Consider the following 22,472-nt stretch of genomic DNA (forward strand, 5'->3'; position numbering starts at 1 on the left):
GTGTTGCTCAGTATCAGGCTGGACACTCTGCCCCTCTCAGGAGAGAACGGGAGGGCAAATGAAACTTCTCACACATAAACACGGCACACAGGCCACTTTAAGTCTGCTGTTTATTGCTCATATTTACTACATAGCTGATGTAGCAAATAATAACAAATGTACTAGCTGGTCTGACACAATGCTATGGCTGGCAACATGTCTGTTTAAGCAGACATAAAAGCAGGGTCGGCGTACAGTGCAGAAGATGAAGAGATATGCGAACAAAGTGTGATAATAATAAATCACTTTCAGGATGAGAACTTACTGTGACGACTAATAGGCTCTGACAATGCTGTGTAAGCGGTAAGCAGCAAAAATAAAGATGCACTGACTTTCAGATGCAAAAAAAAAAAAAAAAAAAAAGCCACAGCAAGCCAAGCGCCACAGGACAAACGGGGTTGCCTGGGAGTTACCTGGACAGGTGGCCACACAGGCACTTTTCTGGATGTTTTGCCCCTCACAGGATGTGCCTCCATTCAGTGGCGTGGGGTTGGTGCAGCTCCGACTCCTCTTCTGCCAGCCACGCCCACACACAGCACTGCAGGACGACCAGGTGGTCCATGTGGACCAGCCGCCGTTGACTGTCAGACCAGCACCGGGGGGGAATGGAAGGGTGGGAAAGGGGAGTGGTAGGAAGGATGGATGGGTGGAGGGATGAGGGGACAGAGCAGCCAGGATTACCCGACATGCACTAAGGAAAAGAGGTGTGTTGGCTATAGAACAATTGTGACTGCTGTTACACTCTTTGGTTCAGCACTGCAAGGTGAACTACTGGAAGAGCGAGAGCAAAAGGGGGCTGCTTCCTGTGTCCAAGTTGGAATTACAACCAACTGCAGTGAAATCAAAATGGCTTCAACAGGGAACAGAAATAACATGACAGCTTGCCATCTTTGATCTGATCTCTGAGGAAGACAGTTGCTGCACAGTGGACATTTTACTGAACCAAGGTACTGTAATGCAAGGACAATAAACAACGATCGTAATCTAGTCCAAATACAGTCACTAAAGAAATGCCATTTAAATCCCAATGCTCATGGTCATAAATGCATAAAAAGCAATGCCTACTACTTAAGAATACCAGCACACTACTGGAAAATAAATACATCAAGGTTGTTCCAGTAATTCAGATTGTGTCCTTCGCACACCCACCACTGATTTCACACTGTCACGTGTCACTCATCAAACTGAAGTATTCTTTGAACAGCAGAGAACACTGCCATTTATTCCTCTTTTTATATTTGAGACTGAAAGTTTAGGCAGTTCAAAAACTCTGCACGCTGAGTTGCTATTATTGAAGCCACTTGCTGAACCAGTGCCCGTGTTCTTAACCATAACCGTCTATGGGCACATAATTTGCGCTCTATCGCTTGATCATGGCAGATGATTACATCAAATCACACTAGTTTAATTCTAATCAGCTCCTTCCTGTATCAAGGAAAGAGATACGGAGATTCCTGATTTATTGACTTGAACAGTGCTGTAGTTCCTTCCCTGTACATACTCCCTTCCTAATTTCCCCCCAACTCTCTCCTGTGCTTGTCGTGGCTGAATCATTTCCTTGCCCTCTTTATGCGATTGATTGCCCGCCACGGCGAGGTAAATTGCCAGGCAACTCAGCCCCTGATTACATCTTAGCACAGAGTGTAGTCACACCAGCCAGGCCTTGTTAAAATGCATCTGGCCCCCTGTTGAACCCCCTTTTGAAAAGTAGCGGTTATTATTGCTTTCTACAGCTGGCTAGATCAACTAGCATGGTGGACCGTGCTGCTCTCAGCTAACTCAAGTTTGCTTTTCTACTACTAGAGGAAATCTAAATGAGCAGCAGCGACAGATCTTGTTTTGGACGAGACCTCTTCTATTGTGACTTAACCTCAATTAATGCTGCAGTGGTAATGCATTTGTCACCTTGTCAACCACAACACTGTGATGTTAAGCGATTGCGTCGCACATGCATCTACCCCTGCAATTTGTCCACAATTTATATGGTCTGAGAGTGAAAATTACTGTTTGACAATACAGAAAAAGAAAATAATAGCAGTGCGAATGCTCATGACCCCAAAGCCATCTGAACTCCAGATTTCTTAATCTGTCAACAACAAGCTAATCAATTCTAAATCAACACCAAGAATAATTGCGTTTTTTTCTTTTTTACGTCGGAGGCTTGGAGGAGTGAATGATGTGTGTTTTGACTGCATGCTCCAATTAGCACATTTTATTTGAAACTGTTCACTGTGAACATGCACATGCTTTAGTTTTCAACTACATTTACAGCCCTACAGCCTGATTTAAAGTGGACCCCCTTCAGGCCTTGCAGTTTGTTGAAGTGCAAAATTAGCCAAAAAAAGAAATGACTTCTTAGCTAGTGTTTAAACTAAAATCCTCTTTGTGATTATCCGTTTCATTTTTTGTTAAATATTCATTCGATTAGTTGATTATTGTTAAATAATGTAATAATAAGCAAGTAAATACATGATGGTTTGGACACCTTGTAGTTTTTTTTTCCTGATGACATCCAAACTATAAAAAGAACAAATACATAATTATGTAATAAACAAAAAAGTGTTTAACAACCAAGAATAGGTTGATATTTTTAAATCTTCAAAGAAACCACCTTTTAATCACATCTTTACACCTGTGTGCCTCATGACTTGAGGATACTCCTTATTACAATTTGGTGATCTTGAAGTTGTTCCCAAAGGTATTTGAGAACTTGCTCACTGCCTTTTCTTCCCTCCTCATCCAACTCATCCCAAACTATCTCAGGATTTAGATAAGAGATGCATTACATGCAGAGTTTCATCCTTAGGGGCCTTAGCCCTCACTACATCACTAGTGATGGTAATTAACGTTACTGTGTTAATGGGGAATCCCATTATGTATTAGCATCGGGCTAGTTTTTAGCACATTATGACATGCTTTCATTTTCATTTCACTAGGATGTGAAACATGTCATACTGTTGCAGACATTGAAATGTGCTGTCAACTTTGATACGGTTGATTTATATATCTTTTCCTTTCTATGTTTCAGTTTTACAGTGTTTTTATTTGGGAGGCAAATAAACAGCCTTAACCAGCAACTCTTGTCTCTGATCCGTCAAACTAGGCACCCACATTTAGAGAGGGTAGAAAACGCAGAATAGCAAAGAGAACGTCCTTCAAATATAATTGACATGTCCTGCAAATCTTTATTTTTATTTTAAAAAGTAAAAATTATACCTTCAATACATTTTGATAGTTTTTTAAATTTAAGTTTTTAAAAAAGGGTCTAGAACTGCCACTGGAGTAATGGTTTCTTTGCCGCAATTCGAGGCCTGAATCACAGTCTCCCCTCCTCTATGCGGTGTATATTATAAATAAATATTTATTTAAATTTATATATATAAATATGTCTGCCACTTGAACTCAGAGGAACATTTCTGTGGGCTCTAGTCTGAGGTGCTATAAACAGTCAATTTCTAATAAATGCATCCTTTGCAGTTACCTTTCCTGGCATGGTCCTAAGACCAGGTCCATAAGAGCCAGTTTAATTATAGCGTTTAATAATTTTGTTGTCTGTACTTTTGAGTTTTTGAGATTTTTTAACTGAGTTTCATTTGTTAAAGTAATAATGGGCTGTCCTCTCTCTTTACTTAACTGAGTGTTTCCCATGCACAAGACAACTGATTGTCTAAAATACACTGTGAATTGAAAACCACTCCAAGTGACTACCACAGGCTGACAGAGAATGCAAAGCAAAGCAAAACATGGCTACTTTGAGGAATCAAAAACATAAAACATATTCTGCGTTGTTAAACATTGTTTTGTTGACTACATAATTCAATATGTGTTCCATCATAATTTTGATGTCCTTAGTGTTAGTGTACAGTGTTGAACTAACTATAGTAGTGTATATTTCAGCATGTAGTAAGGAAAACAGTATCGTCTTCTTTTCTTTGCCATGTCTAAACTATTTCAGAAGTCTTTCGTACTTGACCCTCACATTCCTCTTATGTTTGCTGAATCTGAATTCATCCTTCACCCAAAACTCCTGTGAGGTTCCACTGGGGCTTTTTTTGGCTGAAAAGAGAAGCAGCAATCTTCAGTGTAATTAATATTCAAGTAGCTACAACCTGAATATGAGAACTGCATAAGATATTAAATTTAGTTTCACTCAACAATTCCCACACACACACACACACTGATTTCACAAGGGGTGTATAGACAGTGCATACTGGAGCCTGTTTTCATGTATTTCAAATTTGATTTCATCTGAAAACCTTGCCATCGTTTTTGCACTTTAGAAAACTGTATACAAAGAGGTGCCCAGACCTTTATTATTTGTCGTTCTGTGGGTTTTGTCTTTTGACATCATTTATTAAACAACAAATATTGCTCTAACTTCTCAGCACATTATAGCATCATATCTTTCTAGTAGCGTCAACTAAAACTGTGTCAGATTACACATTTCTTAAATGCACATAGTTTGCTTTCATGATGGATTCCCATGTGATTCTCATCTCCGGCTTGCATGTAGCTGAGAATTATGCCAAGCTGTAATGTATCCAAAACTTTGCCAGTACCCGAGGAACCCTCTGTGATGGAAAATATGCTGTTTCTCTGCATTTTAATAAAGGTCAGTCTGCGTATCAAGCCAAGTCATTATTTACAGTTTGCTGTTAATTGAATTTCCCTTTTCATATTGGATCTACTACAGAGGAGGAGGAAGATGGCAGACCCGAGATCTGAGACTGCCAGCTTTGGCACAATGTCTGCCAGTAACATTTAAGTTTTGCTAATTAATGTTCAGATACACTACTATCTCTTTATGTAGTTATTTATGATGGTGTAATCATTGCTTACTGAGAAAAGGAGTTCACTTATGCAAGTTGTCACCATATGTCACATATGCATAACACTTGATGTTGATCGTTAAAATTATATTGTTGAGTCCAATACACAGTCACCTAATAGAAGAATGAGCTCCCAGGTGTCTCCCATGCAAGGCAACATGCAGATGTTAATGTAGAAATGTAGAAAACAGAAGCAACATGCAAGCAAAACCTGACAGTAAGCAGTTTTTGTGCTTGTAAATTTTGAAGCTTTGAGAACAGACCTCTCATTAGCCTCGTCCTTGACATCCGCTGAAAACAGTTATCACCTACCATAGATTAGGACTGTGGCAGAGGTGCTTTTGCGGCGAGCAACAATGTTTTTTGCCACACACGTGTAGTTGCCTGTATCTGCCAGCCGGGCTTTTTTGATGATGAGATTATGGTCAGCCGTGATGAAAAAATTGGGGTCGCTTGCTGGGTCGATCACATCCTCGTTTCTCTGCCACTCCACCTGAAAAAATGGTTCAGTGGTCAAAAATTCATTGTATTTCAATAGAAACAATTTCCTGTTGTGTAGCTCTACAGTGATCAGACATGACGTGGACGAGAGAGATGAAAAGAAAAAAACAAAATCTACATTTTTAGAGCAAACAAACAGAAATAAGAACATCGAGCGACTCAGTACAGTAGACACTGGCACAGAGGTATAATACATTTATTTAGACACCATGCTGATGTTAATGCAGCTTTTATTTTGTAGTTGCTATCTTGATATCTTTGTAGCTATTGGTAGTCTCTTCTTCCTGTTTTGCTGTTCTTTCACATTGACTTGCTTGTTTTCTTGATCTCACTTGACCTCGTGCTGTCTCAGGACCAGCTACAGTATATGGCAGCGTTGTTGTTGGTATTACTGCCAGTTGCAATGCCACATATAATTGTGTTTTCTTCCTCTTGTGCACCATGCTTGTTTCCTCCTGTGGTGACTTATGCTCTGATGTTCTTTTTTCCTGAACTGCGGTTGGCACCTTTCTTCCCATTTCTCTGCAAGCTATCCCTACACTGTCAAGCTGTGATTGGCTAGTCTGCAGCTCCTGGTCTCTGGGCTGTCCTAGTGGTTGGCCTAACCTCCTCTTGTGTTGTTATTAGAGCAGTTAGTGCCTATCTGGGACTGGGAGAATGCAGCAGACGAGGTGAAACAGCTGGCCACAGTCTGGTCCTCTAAACACAGACACACACCACAGAGAGATGTGGAGGGATGGAGAGAGAGAGGGAGAGAGAGAGAGAGAGAGAGAGAGAGAGAGAGAGAGAAACAAGACTGTATGAGAGATACAGAACATGTAGAGGCGGCAGAGAGATAGAGAAAAAGATAGGGTGAGAGTGAGGCAAATAGACCCATTAATTATGGATAGGCCTTTAGAGATGCCAAACGGGGAGTGAAGCCTCCGAGCCTATCCTGAGTGATGTGACCAGATGATGTGATATACGACTTCTCAGAGATGTAAGAGAGATAATAAATCAATAATGGGGAATAATTAGAGGTGTAATTTATCCGTACAGGGTTGTCTGTTCCCTGGTGGAGCAGCAAGGAATGCTAGCGAGCTGTTGTTGAGCCACTTTATGCTCTTTGTCCTACTGGTGAGGAAAGGGTAAACTGATGCTAGATGGGAGCCTATAAATATCATCTGTATCTGTGTCTCACCTCAGCTTGTGGCACACCCTCGGGGGGATGGCATCGCAGTAACACCTCCTGGTCCAATGCCACCTCTTTACCCTGAGGCTCCTCCTCAAAGTTCTTTCTCAGGTCTGGTGGAAGAAACATAACCAATTAAGATATCTGTAGGCGCTCGGATGAAATATTCTGGCCTAGTAACATTTCTAAATTTTCCACTCTTGAAACATCCGCCCATAGCCTCACTGAGCATGCTGCACTCCAGTTGGCCCCTAAGCCACAAGGGGATCGGTGGCACCAACCATGTTACTTATTACAGGCTGCCTGGCTGGTTCAGAGATGCTTGTCTGCTGCCAGAGGGGCTCGGCATCAAGCAGAAGCAATTGCATTACCCCTCACTTCTCCCCTCCCACCCACTCTCCTCTCTCCAGCACCCGCCAGCCTCCAGCTTCCATTTGTATGAGGGCTTGGAGCAGCCACACAAAAACAAAGCCCCGAGGCGCCTGGACAAGAGCTCCTGCAAGCCTGGCTGACTGCATGGGGCTTCACATTACGTCTCATTGAATACTCTTACTATTGCACCAAGTCCTGCTATATATTTGCCCTTAATCCCAAGCTGTAAATTATACAGGTAAAACTGGCAATGCTTATTTCCTGTGTGGAAAATAAATGCAGGCCTATTTGTATCGGATGAGCCTGACAGGCAGCTGATAGGTTGTGGGTTGGTACAAATGTGATGTGTTCGCCCTGGGTTTTGACACAGAGCGAAGCAACGTGTTACTGTGTCGTGAGGGGCTTGAGGGTGTGGCTGTGAGCTGCCGGTGAATTCCTTTAAACAGATGTTGAGTCCATCCTAAGCTATCATACGGAGAGACATGTAAGGACGAGCAGAGAGTGTCATGACATTTAATTTAATTTAATTAAAGCAGATACAATGGGACTGTAGGAGACTTGAGATGTAACAGTCGTGGAGGGTTCAGATGTTTTACTCCTAAATATGATGTCTCTATACAACTAAACTGTAAAAAAAAATGTCTTTTAAGGGACTTAAAAGGGACTTCATAAACCTAATGACCATATGTTTCACTCTTAACCTAACAGTCAACATATCAATTAAATGTACACCACCAACAAGTTTGTGTTCGCCAAAGTATTCAATCTACATATTTATTATACGATTGCATCCACAACAAAAATGTAATGTGTGTGTGTGTGTGTTTGTGTGTGTGTGTGTGTGTGTGTGTGTGTGTGGGCGCATTGTAAATCTGAACCTGTGCATGTGTACCGTTATCAAAGCATATGTATGTATCCTTATCTTCCTTATCTAACTGACTTCTGTTTGAGCTCTCAAACAAGGCTGGATAATGAATGTGTGTTTTCAAAACGTCTGGTGGTTTGGAGACAGTGCTGTGTTCAGCTCTGCCTCGAATAATGCATATTTATGTGAGAATTAATAGGCAGAATGTTTTAAAATACTCTTTTTCTAATAAAGCTTTTGAGGCTGCAGCGAGGGATGTATCTGTACTCCCCAGACAGATTTATGACTGCTGCACAGCAATAAATTTCAAATCTGTTTTTATTCCAGTTACTTTCATAGGGATCATCGCTGATATACTGTATCCTGTGAAAAACTGGACAAATACTGAAATTTAGTGTTCCGCTTTTTTCTTAAAGACTGCCTTTAAGCAGATGCATCGCTCTTCTCATTCTCCATGCTGGGGCCTGGTTTTTAATTCTTATGAACAGCATCACAGGAAGATTATTTAACTAAATTGTAATTACAGTAACATACTCTGGCGTATTATACCATAACAGCCTCAGGGCTAATTGGTAAATGAAAGTTAGTCCCTCCCCAACCACCCAAACTAAAAAAAAAAAAAAAAAAAGTTGTTTAATTTTGTGTTAATATCCTCTTATTACACATTGACAGGCAATATGCAAGCACCTTCTCAGTCAGTGTTTGCATTGCCAACAACACAATGATTATTTAAAGTGCACTCACAAGCAATCCTAATGTATGCTTTTTGGCTCTTCTGGGTTCCGGTGGTGCTCCAGGCGACACACTGACACCAGTACTCATCAAGACCGAAGATCTTCTCCACCTGCTGTCTGGTAATCTCAATTGTCACCTGCATGACTGGCAGCGCTGAAAAGCAAACACAGGAGATCTGAATAAGCGCAGGTTTATTCCCATCAGCTTGTTCGACGGCAGCGAGCAACAAAATGACCGTAAATACTTCTTGTCAAAAAAAAAAAAAAAACTGAAAACAAATGAGCTCAACTGAATTCTTCGGTGCGTCTTGTACCTTGAACTAGACAGGCAAAGTAATTTTGAAAAGCCAGGCAGAATAAACAAGCAGAGAACCATAATCATATATAAACAGAGAGCTTGTTAACTGAGGAAAATGAGAATAGTGCCTTTCAGCTATCCTCGGTGTAATTTGGAGGGCGTTAAAACAGCAACAGTTGAGAAAGAACAAGGAAGCGCTAAACAAACGCTCCACAAACAAAAATACTCAGCGCAACCTGCTTCACTATTATTAAATCCAAGAGGGATGAAGAGTTCACAATCTATGGAGCATTTTCACAACAGTGTTCATATAAGTGATGCTCCATGACAAAAATAGCTTTATTGCTTTCAAGAAGAAAGCGAAGACGGACGTTCTCTAAACAAAACTGGGAGAAAATCCATTCTGACCAACAACATTGTGCCGTCAGGATCTAGTATTATTTGATATTTGATTTCATTTTTCCTTTGACCTTTTATGTGGGACCTGTAATCCAGAGGTGTATTTTATATGTCGAGCCTCAACCTTGATCCCTACCATGTGTTCTGCTTTCCTTTCACTCTGATGAAGAGATTGCCATGTTTTCCTTCAGCCTCCAGCTGTCTCTCTGTCTCATCTCTTCTCCTTGGGCTCATTTTTGGAGACAGCGAGGTGCTGAACCTTTCATACGAACACAACATTTCTCAGTCAGAGGACATTTCGCTGAAACTGGCGGAGGAGCATATACAGCACAAAAGTATTTAAGTCTCAAAGGAGAACTGTCCTTCAACTTCCATTTACATAAAAGCACTTTGTGGCGCTCTTACACTCCCCTCACACACTTGATCTGTCTGCAGTGATCATTTCCAGCTCCAGTCTGAAGCTGACTGAAACTTGACTAAGTGGCACCTATCAGGTCATCAAACCTATAGAGCAATTACATAAAGCACTTACAGGATATTCATCAAAATGGGGAATATTTCGTAAACAAATTGAGGACGGCGCACCGTGCATGGATCTGCAGAGGCCTGTGTGAGCTGTCGGGGTGGAAAGTGGAGTGGCTTCATTGCCGGCAGCAACACAAGTAGCGGTGAGGGTCAGTGGAAGGCCCCGTGTGTATTAGTATAGAAATGTGCAGGGTTTTACAATATGTAATCGCAATAAATATGAGTATATGTGCAGTGAATACACAGCCCCGAAGCGCCCCGAAGCGCCACTCTGAGCGTCAACAACACCCCATGCTATGTGCAATATTTCACCAACATGCTCTCATATGTGTTTCCCTCACAGCTAATTCATAGGGAAGCAAATCAAAATGGGATAGTATGTTTATAGAGAATGTTATAATTCTGACAAAGAGAAAACACAATGTCAAAAACCGATTTTGAAATATGAGGCTGGGTTTATGAGGAACTCAACCTCAATTATTCCCTCTTGCTCAGCTCGATGTGTGTCTGCACCTCTGTAGTGAGACTGTGTAGCACAGACTAAGAGCGGGCACCTAAAAGCTAAAACAAATGGCTAAAGTAACAAAATGGGCACTACAGAGTATGAACAAATGGAGCAGAAGAAACACTACTTCCTCCTTCAAATCATCAACACGGCAGCATTTGGCTTTCCCCTGAAAACCCCAGAACTGAAAAATATGTAGACCTTACAGACCACAGATTCACAGAGAAAGCTGGAAAAAACTGGAAGAAAAAAATTTTTTTTAAATCAGTCTGCACCATGGCCTCAAACCTGAAAGTTAAATTAAGCTAAATTCTGAGAAATCCTTACAGCCTTGGGTGTGAAGAACAATGGAAACATCTGATAGCCCTGATTTTGACTGAGCTCACAGCAGTTATATAGGAATAATCATCAGGAAAAATATATTTGAATACATACATTTGAAATTCAGCAAAAAGCCTTGCTCAGTGCTTTGAGTGGCTCTACTTACAGTAGAAATTCATTTGATAAATGCAACCTACCTTCTTCTCTGAGCTAGAGGGTGAAAGGAATAAAGATCTGTATGGAGATGCAAAGCATGAACAATAGCAACCCGAGGTGAGAAATCCTAAGAAGAGCAATTTGAAGCTCTGCTTGCCAGGGTAATTGCATTCTGTTTCCTTATCTTTTCCTGTCTCTATAATTACCTGCTTTCTGTGTCTGACACCTTCCAGAAACACTGTCGTGAGTCACTCTGTCCAATTTCACTCCAATTAATAAGTAGGACAATATAATCTCATCACTTTGTGAACAAAATGGGACTGTAATTTTAAAGCAGTTAATAAGGATTGGGCAGGGTCCTATTTACTGTTGTTTTCTAAAGTCTACTCTTGCAGGATGGCTGGCTGTTAAAAAAAAACAAACTTGATGAACATTACTCAAAAAGGACTGATACAGCAACTATTGATTCATACTAGATGTGTCTTTCTGGAAAAGGGGCACTGACACACTTATGACTTAATTATATCAATATCGATTTCTAACAGTAGACTCAGCTGCCTCCAAGGTGTTAAAAACTAAAAAGGGAAAGATGAAATTTACACTTCTCTTTCTGCAAGAAGCCAAGCATGCACTTAACATTCCTTTTAAATTGTAATTAAAACATGAGATGATTCCTTTAGCCTTTGGTCTCATCTGTAGCCCATTTATAAATGAGCTTATATCCCCAACCTCAATGAAATCACTGGGAACATTTTAAAAGGTGATTATGCGATTGACACTGTGTGAATGCTGGGCTTACAGCTGGACCCAGAGTGAGTTGATTTTTATCGGAGGGCAATGGACCTACTTACTTAGCTATACTTGAACATACTTTCTGCAAAGTACACATCTCCAAGCTGTCTCACACTGAACTGAAATGAAGAGGTTCCTGTAGCATTTAGTGGCCCCCAGTCAGTTTCCATGTTAACATAATTTAATATTAATAAAAATTATGTGGGTCTTGAAGATTCTCATAAACTGGCATCTCTTCACTTCCATTTAGACTTTTCACAATATAGTAAAAAGACGCAAATGTGCTCGCAATAACAATGAGCATACTGTGATGATTTAAGTATTATTGCCATTTGATGTAAAAACTTCTCTTTACAAACTATATTAGAAGCTGATACTGATTACTGGCTAGTTTATTTTAGTAACATTTTACACTAAATCCCTCACATAAAATTAAACATGTTATGTTAGTCCAAAATATCTTCATTTTCTGATGATGTGATGATAGTGTGTGGCACATGAATTAGATCAAGGACGCTGGGGAAGTCTGCGCTGTATGGTTTCAACGTCCAGTGAAAATAAATGAGATACATGTACGTCACAACATGGAGCTATAGAAGTGCTGCAATAGTTTGTCTGATCACTGCTGATAGAAGGTTAGAGGTTAGATAAGAGTCATCACTGCACTAAAGTGTTACTGTGTTGGGTGATGTGAGCACATCTCTAATGAGATCGACCCCGAACATTATCCTGACATGATCGACAATGTGTATTCTTACTATCATTGAGTGTTTGGAGAATGTTTCTCTGTCCTTCCACCATTTTGTTGTTTACTTATGAAACTCTCAAACGTCCTCCACCCTACTACTAACAGTTTTCCACCTTGGGAGCTCCTTTAAGGGCTAAGATGTTTTGTGAATCATTTTAATCTTTACATATTGTTTAAAATTGTTAGAAACCTCAAGAATTTTCTTTGTGAAGCTTTGTGAATTCGGCCCCTGATATTTTGAAAAATTACACAGCCAACCTAAGCAAAAAAGCACGGCCAGCTGTCCTTTGAGTCATGAATAATTCTTCATTCAGAAAGCAAATCATTGTATGCACACAAAGAATGGACAGCCATTTGACACCGCTTATAAGTTTTAGAAATTAATCAAAATGAAAGCACAAAAGGGTAGACAAATATGACACACTCCATTCCTCATAACAATTATTCCCTTGATGTCCTGTGACAATTCTGTTAATCAACAACCTGTGTGTGAGGCAGCAGAGCTTGCATCTGAAAGGAGCATCTATAAAAGCACCCGGGCTCAGAGAGACACTAAAGCAAACACACTGTTCTGCCTCAAGACTTCCTGGGTTTTAACAAACCTGAGCGGCTGAATTAATGAATTAACTGACCTTACCATCGTATGACGGAGCTTTTTTTCAAAAGCCCTCTGGCAATGTGGTATGATGCGAGCTAATACCAGATTCAGAGGATGCAAAAAGATTTACTGTACTCTGATATTCTAATCTGTGGCAAAGACAAGATTATTTACACATATACTCCATTCAAACAGAAACACTTAACATTAGTAGAGAAGGCTCACAGTGAGAGACAAGAGGTGAAATGTCTTTCTCTGCGTGTGTGTGTGTATGTGAGTGTTGGGGGTGGGTGGATGGGGGTGGATGAATCCCCTCCTGAGCCAACACAGGCTCAACACACACAGGGTAAACATCACTGGACTCAATCCTTGGTGAGCCGATATTGGGCTTGTCTGAGCGCGGGACTTTATTTTTTCCTCTCCCTCACTCTTGTTTTCACAGGCTCTGACCTCAATTCCATAGAGGTCATTTGCTTATCAAAGGCGAGGACTGGAACTCGCAGGTTTTGAGTGTGTGTTCATTGTGACCAAGGAAATTCAATTAGGAGGCATCCCTACTGTTTGTGTGGCTGGGATTCATCAGTGGCTATAGGAGGATTAGGGTTGGGTGACTCTACATCAAGGGAAAGCACCATTTCAAGGGAGAGGGTTCACTGTGGTTGAGGGGAGACATCACAGATGAACGCTTTTAAGAATGAACCGTCTGCACATCCTGGTAACCAGTCAAAAGCAGGCTTTAAGTGTTTCATTTCCTTCCGTCATTCTTCTTTGCACTGGATGGCATCAGTGTCATCACCACCATCACCAGAGTCCAAAGCTTCCTTTCAAGAGACCAACAATGTGCTCGTCCTCAGGCCAATTACTCTACCTCTCCTACATGAAAGAAATCCTGACACTGAGAAGTCTTGTCAAAAATAACTTTGCAACTAAACAGGCTGTAGAAATCAGCCTGAAAACACAGGTGCATATCAACTTGTACTATACTTTTCAGGTGTAAATAATTGAAAGTTAACCCTAGGCCACAGAACCAAGGACATAACTGCTTTGTCATCAAGTTTTCAGACTTCCATTACCATGTAAAGAAGTGTGATGATGGGTGGCCCATGCTACCTGACGTCGGGAAGCTATGAATGGCAGGTGGTGCTATGAGTGTTTGTCTCCTAACAAGGATAACGTGGCCTTCTGAGTGAAGCATGGCTCTATTAAAAAGCAAGAAAGAGTGGAACAGATGAAGGAGGGGCAGGCAAAAAGAAGTCCCAGGTTCAGAGGGAATACAGTAGTCAGGCCTCCCATTCATAGGTGCTGGTGAGGTTGTGACTTGAGTCAGTGGAACAGCGTTCTGGGTCAAGGCTCTGCCTCTGGTTATGACCAGCTTTTCAAGAGCTTCTTTTGATTGAGCTGTCCATTTTCCACAATGAATGCACACTGCAAGGCCCCCGCTGATGCACTGAATGTCGTTACAGATTATTCATGGCTGACAAACAGACGAGTAGGTAGTGCTCCAATCAATCCGGCTAGGTTCAGTTCAATGCCACTCCAAGGAGACTCAAGTGGAGCCTTGATGGCAGGGTGAGAGGAGTAAATGGTGCAGGATAAGAGAAAAACTAATGAAAGTCATGAAGCAACATTTCTGTATTGAAATTCTGCTTTGTTACTAGGTGACTGGAAATGCAGGTCCCTATCATTGCACCCAGAAATGAATAGTTATTATTATGAGCTTCCACCAAGTGGTACAGATAACCATTTCTATTTAATTACTCATTTTATGAACTTTATGTGCATAGTGGAAAATAGACACACATATTTTACTAAATATCCTACATCTAAAATAAATATCAATCATGTTAAAAGAGGAATACATATAAAAAAAAATTGTAATAGTCACATTAAAGCAAAATTTCATAAGAATTAGTCTGGGTCGTAAATTGCTGGAAAAGTGATAATTATAGTTGTGACATAGATGAGTGTGTATTTCTAAACAGTAAATTAGCAGGTCAGTCAACTATGTTAAAAAGTTATAAAAAATTATATTATTATAATATCGATGTAATAAACATAATTATCTGATTTAATGATTCTATCGAGGTGCTTTTGTTGCTTATGTGAAGCATCACAAGAAAGTCTAAACAAATACTTGGCAATAATTAACAAATTAGTACATGAGTAAATATTTACTGGGGTTAAGGAGTCGCTGGAAATAAACTCAGCCTGACTAAGCTAACTAAAAAAACGTCTCCATGTTGTAATTCAAACTGACTCTTTTGAGAAAACTGAAAATGTTACCAGTACTCACAACTGCAGTAAAATTATGCTTTGCTGCATAATTAGAAATGTTTTGGTTTTTTTGGAAACATATCAGAACATAAATGTATGTTAAATCAATAATATTATACTTTCTATGGATTCAGGCTATTAATATTTATCTAAACTGTTTTTTTCAGATGCTCTTGCTGATGATCTTAGAGGAAAGTCTGTGCTCCTGGAAATTTCGGGGACTTACCACATTTGAATCAAGTGTTAAACATGGTTAGATTCTGCACAGCTATATGTGAGGGGATGAGATTTAGAGTGAAAACAGTTTGAGCTCAGTAGTAATAGGGAATTATGACTTACACACTTCGTGTGCCCCCAGAGACTGAAATCTTCACTCTGCAAGAAATTTCACTGCCACGTTTGTCAGTCACACAACAGCACGCTAGCTGCACACAGGATCTCACAACAATGCACCATGCAGTATACATAAATGACACTCAAATTTGTGGTTTTAGTGCGCAGGTGTTCACAGGTTTGGAACGTGATAATGAATTGATGCACACACTTAAGAATAGCTTTTCTGTATCACAAAGCAGATCCATGACTTACCAGACATTATAAGTCAATTTTTAATTTCATATTTGCGTCTGGTCATCAGCTACAAACTGATTTTTCTCTTTTCACTGACCGTCCATAATTAGTTTGTCTAACCTTGGCTTAATAGTACATGCACAAATAGCGAAGCAGTGCTGTGATTTACCACAGCGCCCTTACCAGATTGCCTCTGCTGTAATTACTCACGATCCAATATCCTGACCCCAATGATTGTCAAGAGCAGAATGTCCTAGATGCCAAAGTCTTCAGGCTGGGAGTGGCTGGGATCTGCTCCTTTATCTCCCCCACACACACCTTGTCCTACCTCGAATGAGAACATGTCAGAGGTGAAGGCCTTGAGCACTTCTGGTTCTGCTCACATTGCACTCTGCAGAGGAGGGAGGATCTGATATGTTATTCTACACATGAAAGCCGTGATAATTTGCTCGAGCTAACATGTTTCTCTCCCTCTTGTCTGACATGGCCTTGGGCGCTGAAGTAAATAAGGAAAGCTCCTTCAGGTATGTCAGCCTGGCTCCCATCTGGTTGCTGAGTGCTCTGCGCCATACAAATTGCATTAGGGTTTTGCCCTCCTTCATCACGATCGGTTGGTCCCTCTTGGGCCTTTGGCCGGCAGTGTTGTCTGAGTTAGGAGGCAGAGGTTTTTGGTAATCCAATGAAGGTGTGTGGGCGAATGTAAATATTCAGCTAACAACAAACAGCATTCAGTAAACAGCCTGGGGGAACACAGGGGCTACGAAAGTCTTTATACAAATCTCTTCTTCACATTTCTGAAATACTTCAAGATACTAAAATTAATATTTATTCTAAAAATGTTATTTGTGGATTATAACTTATATTTTAACTTGTACTAAAACACAATGTTTGTCTATGTATTTTCACCAATTAGCTCTGTACAGTTCACAGACACTGGCATCTATCTTGAACACATCTATTTTTAACAACAGCTATTTTACAATACTTATCATTCATTTTGTAATTTAACCAACAGATGATGTGTAATTCTAAACAACCAGTGCCAGACAAGAAGTATCTTCTGGTCAATACAAAGTGATAATATTTTGTTTCTTGCATATTTAAATCCACGCCGCACTCTGCCATGCTTTGCAAAGAACTTCAGGTCAGTTGTTTTTGTGAAATTTCAAAAAATGAAAAGTGGAAATAATGGAAATTGTCCGACTGGCTAGAATTATGAAACATAACTTTTAGAAGCACATCTCTGCACTGCTGGCATTGTTGTTCAATAAGTCTGAGTGACACAATGCTTTGACAGCATCTCTCTTCAATAAGATATGTTTTGGAACATATTTTTGGTAAATAAAAAAATATTAGAAGTAAGGAACATCATATTCGACAAAGACAAAAAAAAAGAAAGTCTAGAATGGGCAAAAAAAAAAAAATGTTCACACAACCAAAAACAAGTAATGTAATGTAAAAACAGGCCCAAGCTGTTAATAGCCAAGGTTGAAATAAAAATAAAAATCAGACTTTGTTGAGGAAGTTAACAATTAGTAATCTTATAAACTCTGACTTTAAGAATCTTGTCAAACCTGTAGTTAGTCGTTTTCAGCGCTGTGCTGCGATGAAGATACTATTCTGTGTCTCTGAATCACAATCTCTGAAGACGTGTGGGAGGAAGCAACACCCTCAAGTCCTAGCCAAGCATTTCTCCAACAGGCAACAAACTATGTAGCCTCACACCATCATGAAAATAAAACTGTATTTTATGATGGAAAAATGACACTAAGCATTTTAGAATAGATATAAAACTGAGGGTTTAGGTTATGATGAGATATGAATGCATGAATACAAAAAATAAAATACAATGAAAAATGCTTAGTATAAGTAACATGTAGGAGTACTGTATGAAAAAGAAGCTATAAGATGATACCAGTAAAATATCCAGAGTCTCTAATCTGTTTAAATCCCCACCTGCATCATTCACATGACGTTGACTTTTCATTATTCTCAATGTTCTCATCGACGTGGACCATGTTGTTAAGTCCAGAAACAACAATGATGCGTTGCAGGAAGGGATAAAGCACTGCAGACCAAACACGAATCGGGTCTTTAAATATTGATTCCTTTGTTTCGAATGTGACTGATTTAATTTTTAATGGTGCAGATGTAAGACAGAGACTTTATAAATAACCCGACGCTGAAAATCGAGGAAATGGAGTGAAAGTACAGGACTGACTCCTGAACTTGGATTCACATCAGAGGCAGCAGATGTTGAGAGCTGGATCCTTTTACACACATGCAGGTTACTATTTAGCATGTATACCCATGGAATTGCTTAAGTGAAGAAAATAAGTAATATGAATTAATGATTTAAAGCAATTGGAATGATTGAAAAATCATGAGATGAAACTAGGGCTGTATCTAATGATCACTTTCATTACTGGTTGATCTGCTGATCATTACCCAAAATGTTTAAATGCATGTTGCTCTGAGCGCTCTTCAAAGAAAAGGGGGAGGGAAAAAACACCTTCAGAAAACAAACACATGATCTAAACCAACGTGAATGAATGAATTATTAATTTGAATCACATAAAATTCTCCAGATCCTCCCGATGGCTCACAGACCAGAGCTGCTGCTCTTGTTGTCAGCATGCCTCATTGAACACCCACTCGAATGAAAAGGTTTCCTCAGACACATGCAGCGTTGCCTCTGCATTTTCTTTTTTTGTGATGATGAGGATGATGGGATTTTTTTTTTTTTTTGTGATGCTGAATCTAGGAGTGTTTTATGTGGGCTGGAACATGATAACTGACTTGGTTTTTTTTTTTTTTTATTCCCTGAAACATGCGGTGGACACTTTTGGCTGTTTCCCCCTCTGCCACTCACCCACAGCTCAAGTGCACCAGTCCGTATATACACAGCTCAGCCGCTATAGGTTCACTTGAGACTTTGAGAAGAGCACTTAAAAATACATTCTCAAATACAATATAGACTATACAGCTTTAGATGCCTTTGGTTATAAAAAGAAATACCTCACCTGCATATAACCCCTTATTTGTAACACGTCCAGAGAGCATTTTCTCTACTCATATTTTACACAGCACTTTGTGAGAAGATTGAAGCTATTCTTCTTCCCTCAATGCATGACATAGTCCTTTCAATACGCCACCACTATCACACACCCAGGACACCCTACAGCTTCCAGTTTTAAAAGGAGAACGGCGAGTTGGTGTTTGTTCGTGGAGTGTGTAAAATGCCTACTAATACTGAGAGTCTCCTTGGGGCCAAACACACAAAGCATTAACTGTCAGCCTCTGCCTATCAAAAATCTCCATGGACTATTTAGCTGTCAGCTCCCTCACTATACCTCCCAGCTCCACTATTTTTAAACGAATTTGAGCAGAGCAGGTGTTGATTGACACCACAAACTCCCACTCTGTCTCCCTCTGTCAGCATAACACTCACGTCTTTCATTTCCTGGGGAAGTAGAGGTAAGTTGAAAGATAAAATTACATTACAGTAAAAATGTAAAATGAGAAAAATATCCAAGTGCATTGCCTATTATCAAAAAAGGCAAGGCAGGGAGGAAGTTTACTGGCTCTTCTCTGTGCTTTTGTGAATCCCACCATGTTAAAACGGCACATTTTGTAGCGCATTGTGGAATCCAATCACATTTGCAACTTTGGCCTCTATTTGTTCAGCACAAGGGTGATATAAGTGGCCTGGGTGAAGCAAGCGCTGCATTTCATTGCAACATACAGAGCACATTTTATTCAGATGTCTCGGTTAAGGCACGGAAAGCTCAGAACTACAGTTAGACAGCTCTGAGCAAATATTACCATGAACCTTTGAGGACCCAAAGTGCTTTCCAGAAAGGTACAAAAACTACTGTGTGCTTCTGGAAATGGACTTTAAAATGCATTTTACTTGAGCATTGAGAAATTGTTATCACTCCTACTGCAAATGTAAAATATTATACACTAAGTAACAGAAAAAACAAAGACCTGATGATTAAAAATGACGTATTTAACATAATCACACAGTTTTGTTGCACGTACAACACAAGCTCTAAGGGCTGTATTGATAACACGTCTGTCTTTACCAGATGTGCTACATAAATAACTTGAACTGTTGTGAAAGAAGAAACCACTCGCGCCGCTGAATGTATTCCAACTTCCAGCAAGGGCACATCTTTTGTGAGACTGACAAATACAAAATTACTTAGAGAAAGCAAAGCGCAAAGCTGACGTGGGATCTGTTTTGGTGGGAGGACAAAGGCTGTGCGCGTGGGAGACTGGAACGCCAGCGTTGTTGTTTGACAAATGGTAATTATCATTTTTCCCCCCACTTTTGTTCCACTAATTGCAGTTAGTTTTGAAATTCATTATTCCTGTGTGTCAAGACCAACTTCAAAGGAACATATTCTACATACTTCAAATTTCCAAATAAAAAATACGACTTACATAAAGTCAGACACCAAGAAGTGTAGAGCCTTGAATGAGTCTATCGGAGAGATCAATCAGCACAGCTGGTTCGTTTTTTAATTCTGCCTTCCTCACTTTGGTCCCACTGCTCAAAACACACTTGCACTTGTCTCAAGGCCAGACAAACACAGCCTTCAATTAAATCCACTTTGACTCCCTTCTCACTCTGAGGTGTGTTGCTTTGAGAAAGGTCTGCCTCCACACACACACACACACACACACACACACACGCACACGCACACGAACACAGGGTTGACCTGCCTGAGAATCCTAATAGAACATGTTGGCAGATGTGTCACGGGAACAATTCACCTTGCCATCTGTTTTTCAGTGCTTCATCGCCAAATCCTTCCCTCTATGTCCTGCAATCAAGGACAGGATGAAATACAAGTCCCATTATGGGGAAGCAGCTAATAATGCATTATCAATTAGTCCCCTTGGCTACTGATCGATGCTTAGCAGGTGGTACAAGGCCATTCTGTTCGTTTAGAACTATATTGTCCTCTTCCCCCCTGATTCTCTTATTTCCTTCTGTTCATTAGATCCTGGCTCGCAGGCCTGTCTGGTTTTGCTTAAATTGCAGCAGGACTGTTCTTCAATATTCCATTAAAGATAATGTTTAATCACTGTTGTACGACCCTAAAACCATTAGGAAGACTTTGTCCTGATAACAAAATGACAGTGTGGTGCACGCTGCTTTCAGATTTTACTAAAGGCGACGTAAAGGGACCTCCTGTATGTCTCCTGTAAAGATAGGTTCCTGTATCCTTGTTGTTGACTGAGACAGGCTCATGAAAAAGAGAGGAAAATGTGCAATTCAGGGACAAAGAGGAGGAGAAAAGGTTGAGGTTGGTGTGAGAGTGTTGACTGGCTGCTATAATACCACAGATAAATATCGAGGTATTAAAATAAAGGTTACAGATCATTTCAGCTAAGCCTAGCTTATCTCCCCTTAAGATCAGAAATTAAATATGTCATCACTTTACAATCCTGGATCTAGTCAATCAGAAAATACATATTTTATACAAATGAATCCTGGCTGGTTTGCAGAGTCAGGGTTAGGCCGTAACACATTAATAGTTCTATTCAGGAAGTGATAGATGGTTTTAAGAGATTTACAGACTACGTCATACATGGTATTTAGATTTCAAAGGATAATCAGAGGACAGTAGCTGGTGCTGACAAAACTGGGCTTAAAGGAAGCAGGTTTTCCCTCAGGGGTTTGAAATGATGTATGTGGGGCTACGAAAAAGAAATATTATAAAGAGTTTATTAATATTGTGTGTCTGATTCCACTGTAAACTCTGAAAGCACTTGGCACATGTGTAGCTTCTGATTATTTTCTCCATCACTTTCTGTTTTCATTGTAGGAGCCTTGTCAATATCCGGTTCAATCAACAAAGAAAATATAATCTCCCCTCATCTTTATAAGGCAGTTGCAGAGGTTTATTGAAACAGGAATGTGAAATGCATGTATTTTCCACCTGAGAGGGTTTGCTGCCGAGGTGACAATGCGACGCGTGGATCAAAATCGTTTCCATCAATGCTGGCAGATGAAATGCAAACACAATCAAATCAGTCTGGCCCATACAACAATCCTTTGCTCAAATGCCAATCTCCCTTCTCTTCATCATGTGTCTGATGAGAAATCATAGTGCTGGGAGAATCTTCTAATCTATGCAAACACACTGTCAGCATTGATTTGTTCGGAGGGGATATGTCTTTATTACTTTAGGACTCACCAGACGTCTCAGTTTCTCCTGTTCTATAGAAGATGACCTGGGAAAGACACAGAGCCGGCTGGGACTTGGGAAGCAGTCAGAGCCATAACAATTGTGATAAGTTACTGAGGACAGGTAATGAGAACCGATAGACTCGAGGATAGATCGATATCGGACATTGATACCAAGAGGGGAAGGACAAATTGCGACATCTTTTTTCCTTTTCCATGTTCAAACAGGCTTTTGAACCGACCTCCTCTGTGCATGTGTGTGTGCAGGAGGACTGGTGTGGATGTGTGGCAGCGAGTCTGCAGTGTTCGCACTGCACAGAGGGGTGTCAGCGAGTCTAAATGTAACTGTGCTGTACACACACACACACACACACACACAGTGGGCTGAAGCAGCTCTTTTGTCTTTCCTGCTCTGAATCAGTTCCAATAAACAGACCTGTCCGATGAGGGCGAAGGTCATGTCTGCTGTAGATGGTTATCCACGTGTCATGTTTTCTACTGCTTGAGCTTTGAATACTGAGCCGCCTGACTGAAACATGTCTGCACTTCAGACCTGGGTCGGTTATTAATTTA

The 22,472-nt window shown here is 40.3% G+C and overlaps 1 protein-coding gene across 4 annotated transcripts in view; it reads right to left on the bottom strand.

The window, feature by feature from the left end:
- The window catches only part of unc5a (unc-5 netrin receptor A), a 119,176-nt gene that overhangs the window by 34,270 nt on the left and 62,434 nt on the right, over positions 1–22,472 (bottom strand). For 2 of the 4 annotated variants that reach the window (XM_026358543.1, XM_026358542.1), the window contains exons 3-6: positions 8,522–8,665; positions 6,550–6,653; positions 5,181–5,361; positions 453–620 (exon numbers count right to left, since the gene is read on the bottom strand). In XM_026358543.1, coding sequence (XP_026214328.1) covers positions 453–620; positions 5,181–5,361; positions 6,550–6,653; positions 8,522–8,665 — 597 coding nt within the window. The remainder of the gene's footprint in view (positions 1–452; positions 621–5,180; positions 5,362–6,549; positions 6,654–8,521; positions 8,666–22,472) is intronic. The other 2 variants (XM_026358545.1, XM_026358544.1) reach the window with 1 other exon arrangement.

Source organism: Anabas testudineus, chromosome 10, assembly GCF_900324465.2.
Source record: "Anabas testudineus chromosome 10, fAnaTes1.2, whole genome shotgun sequence".
Taxonomy (NCBI): domain Eukaryota; kingdom Metazoa; phylum Chordata; class Actinopteri; order Anabantiformes; family Anabantidae; genus Anabas; species Anabas testudineus.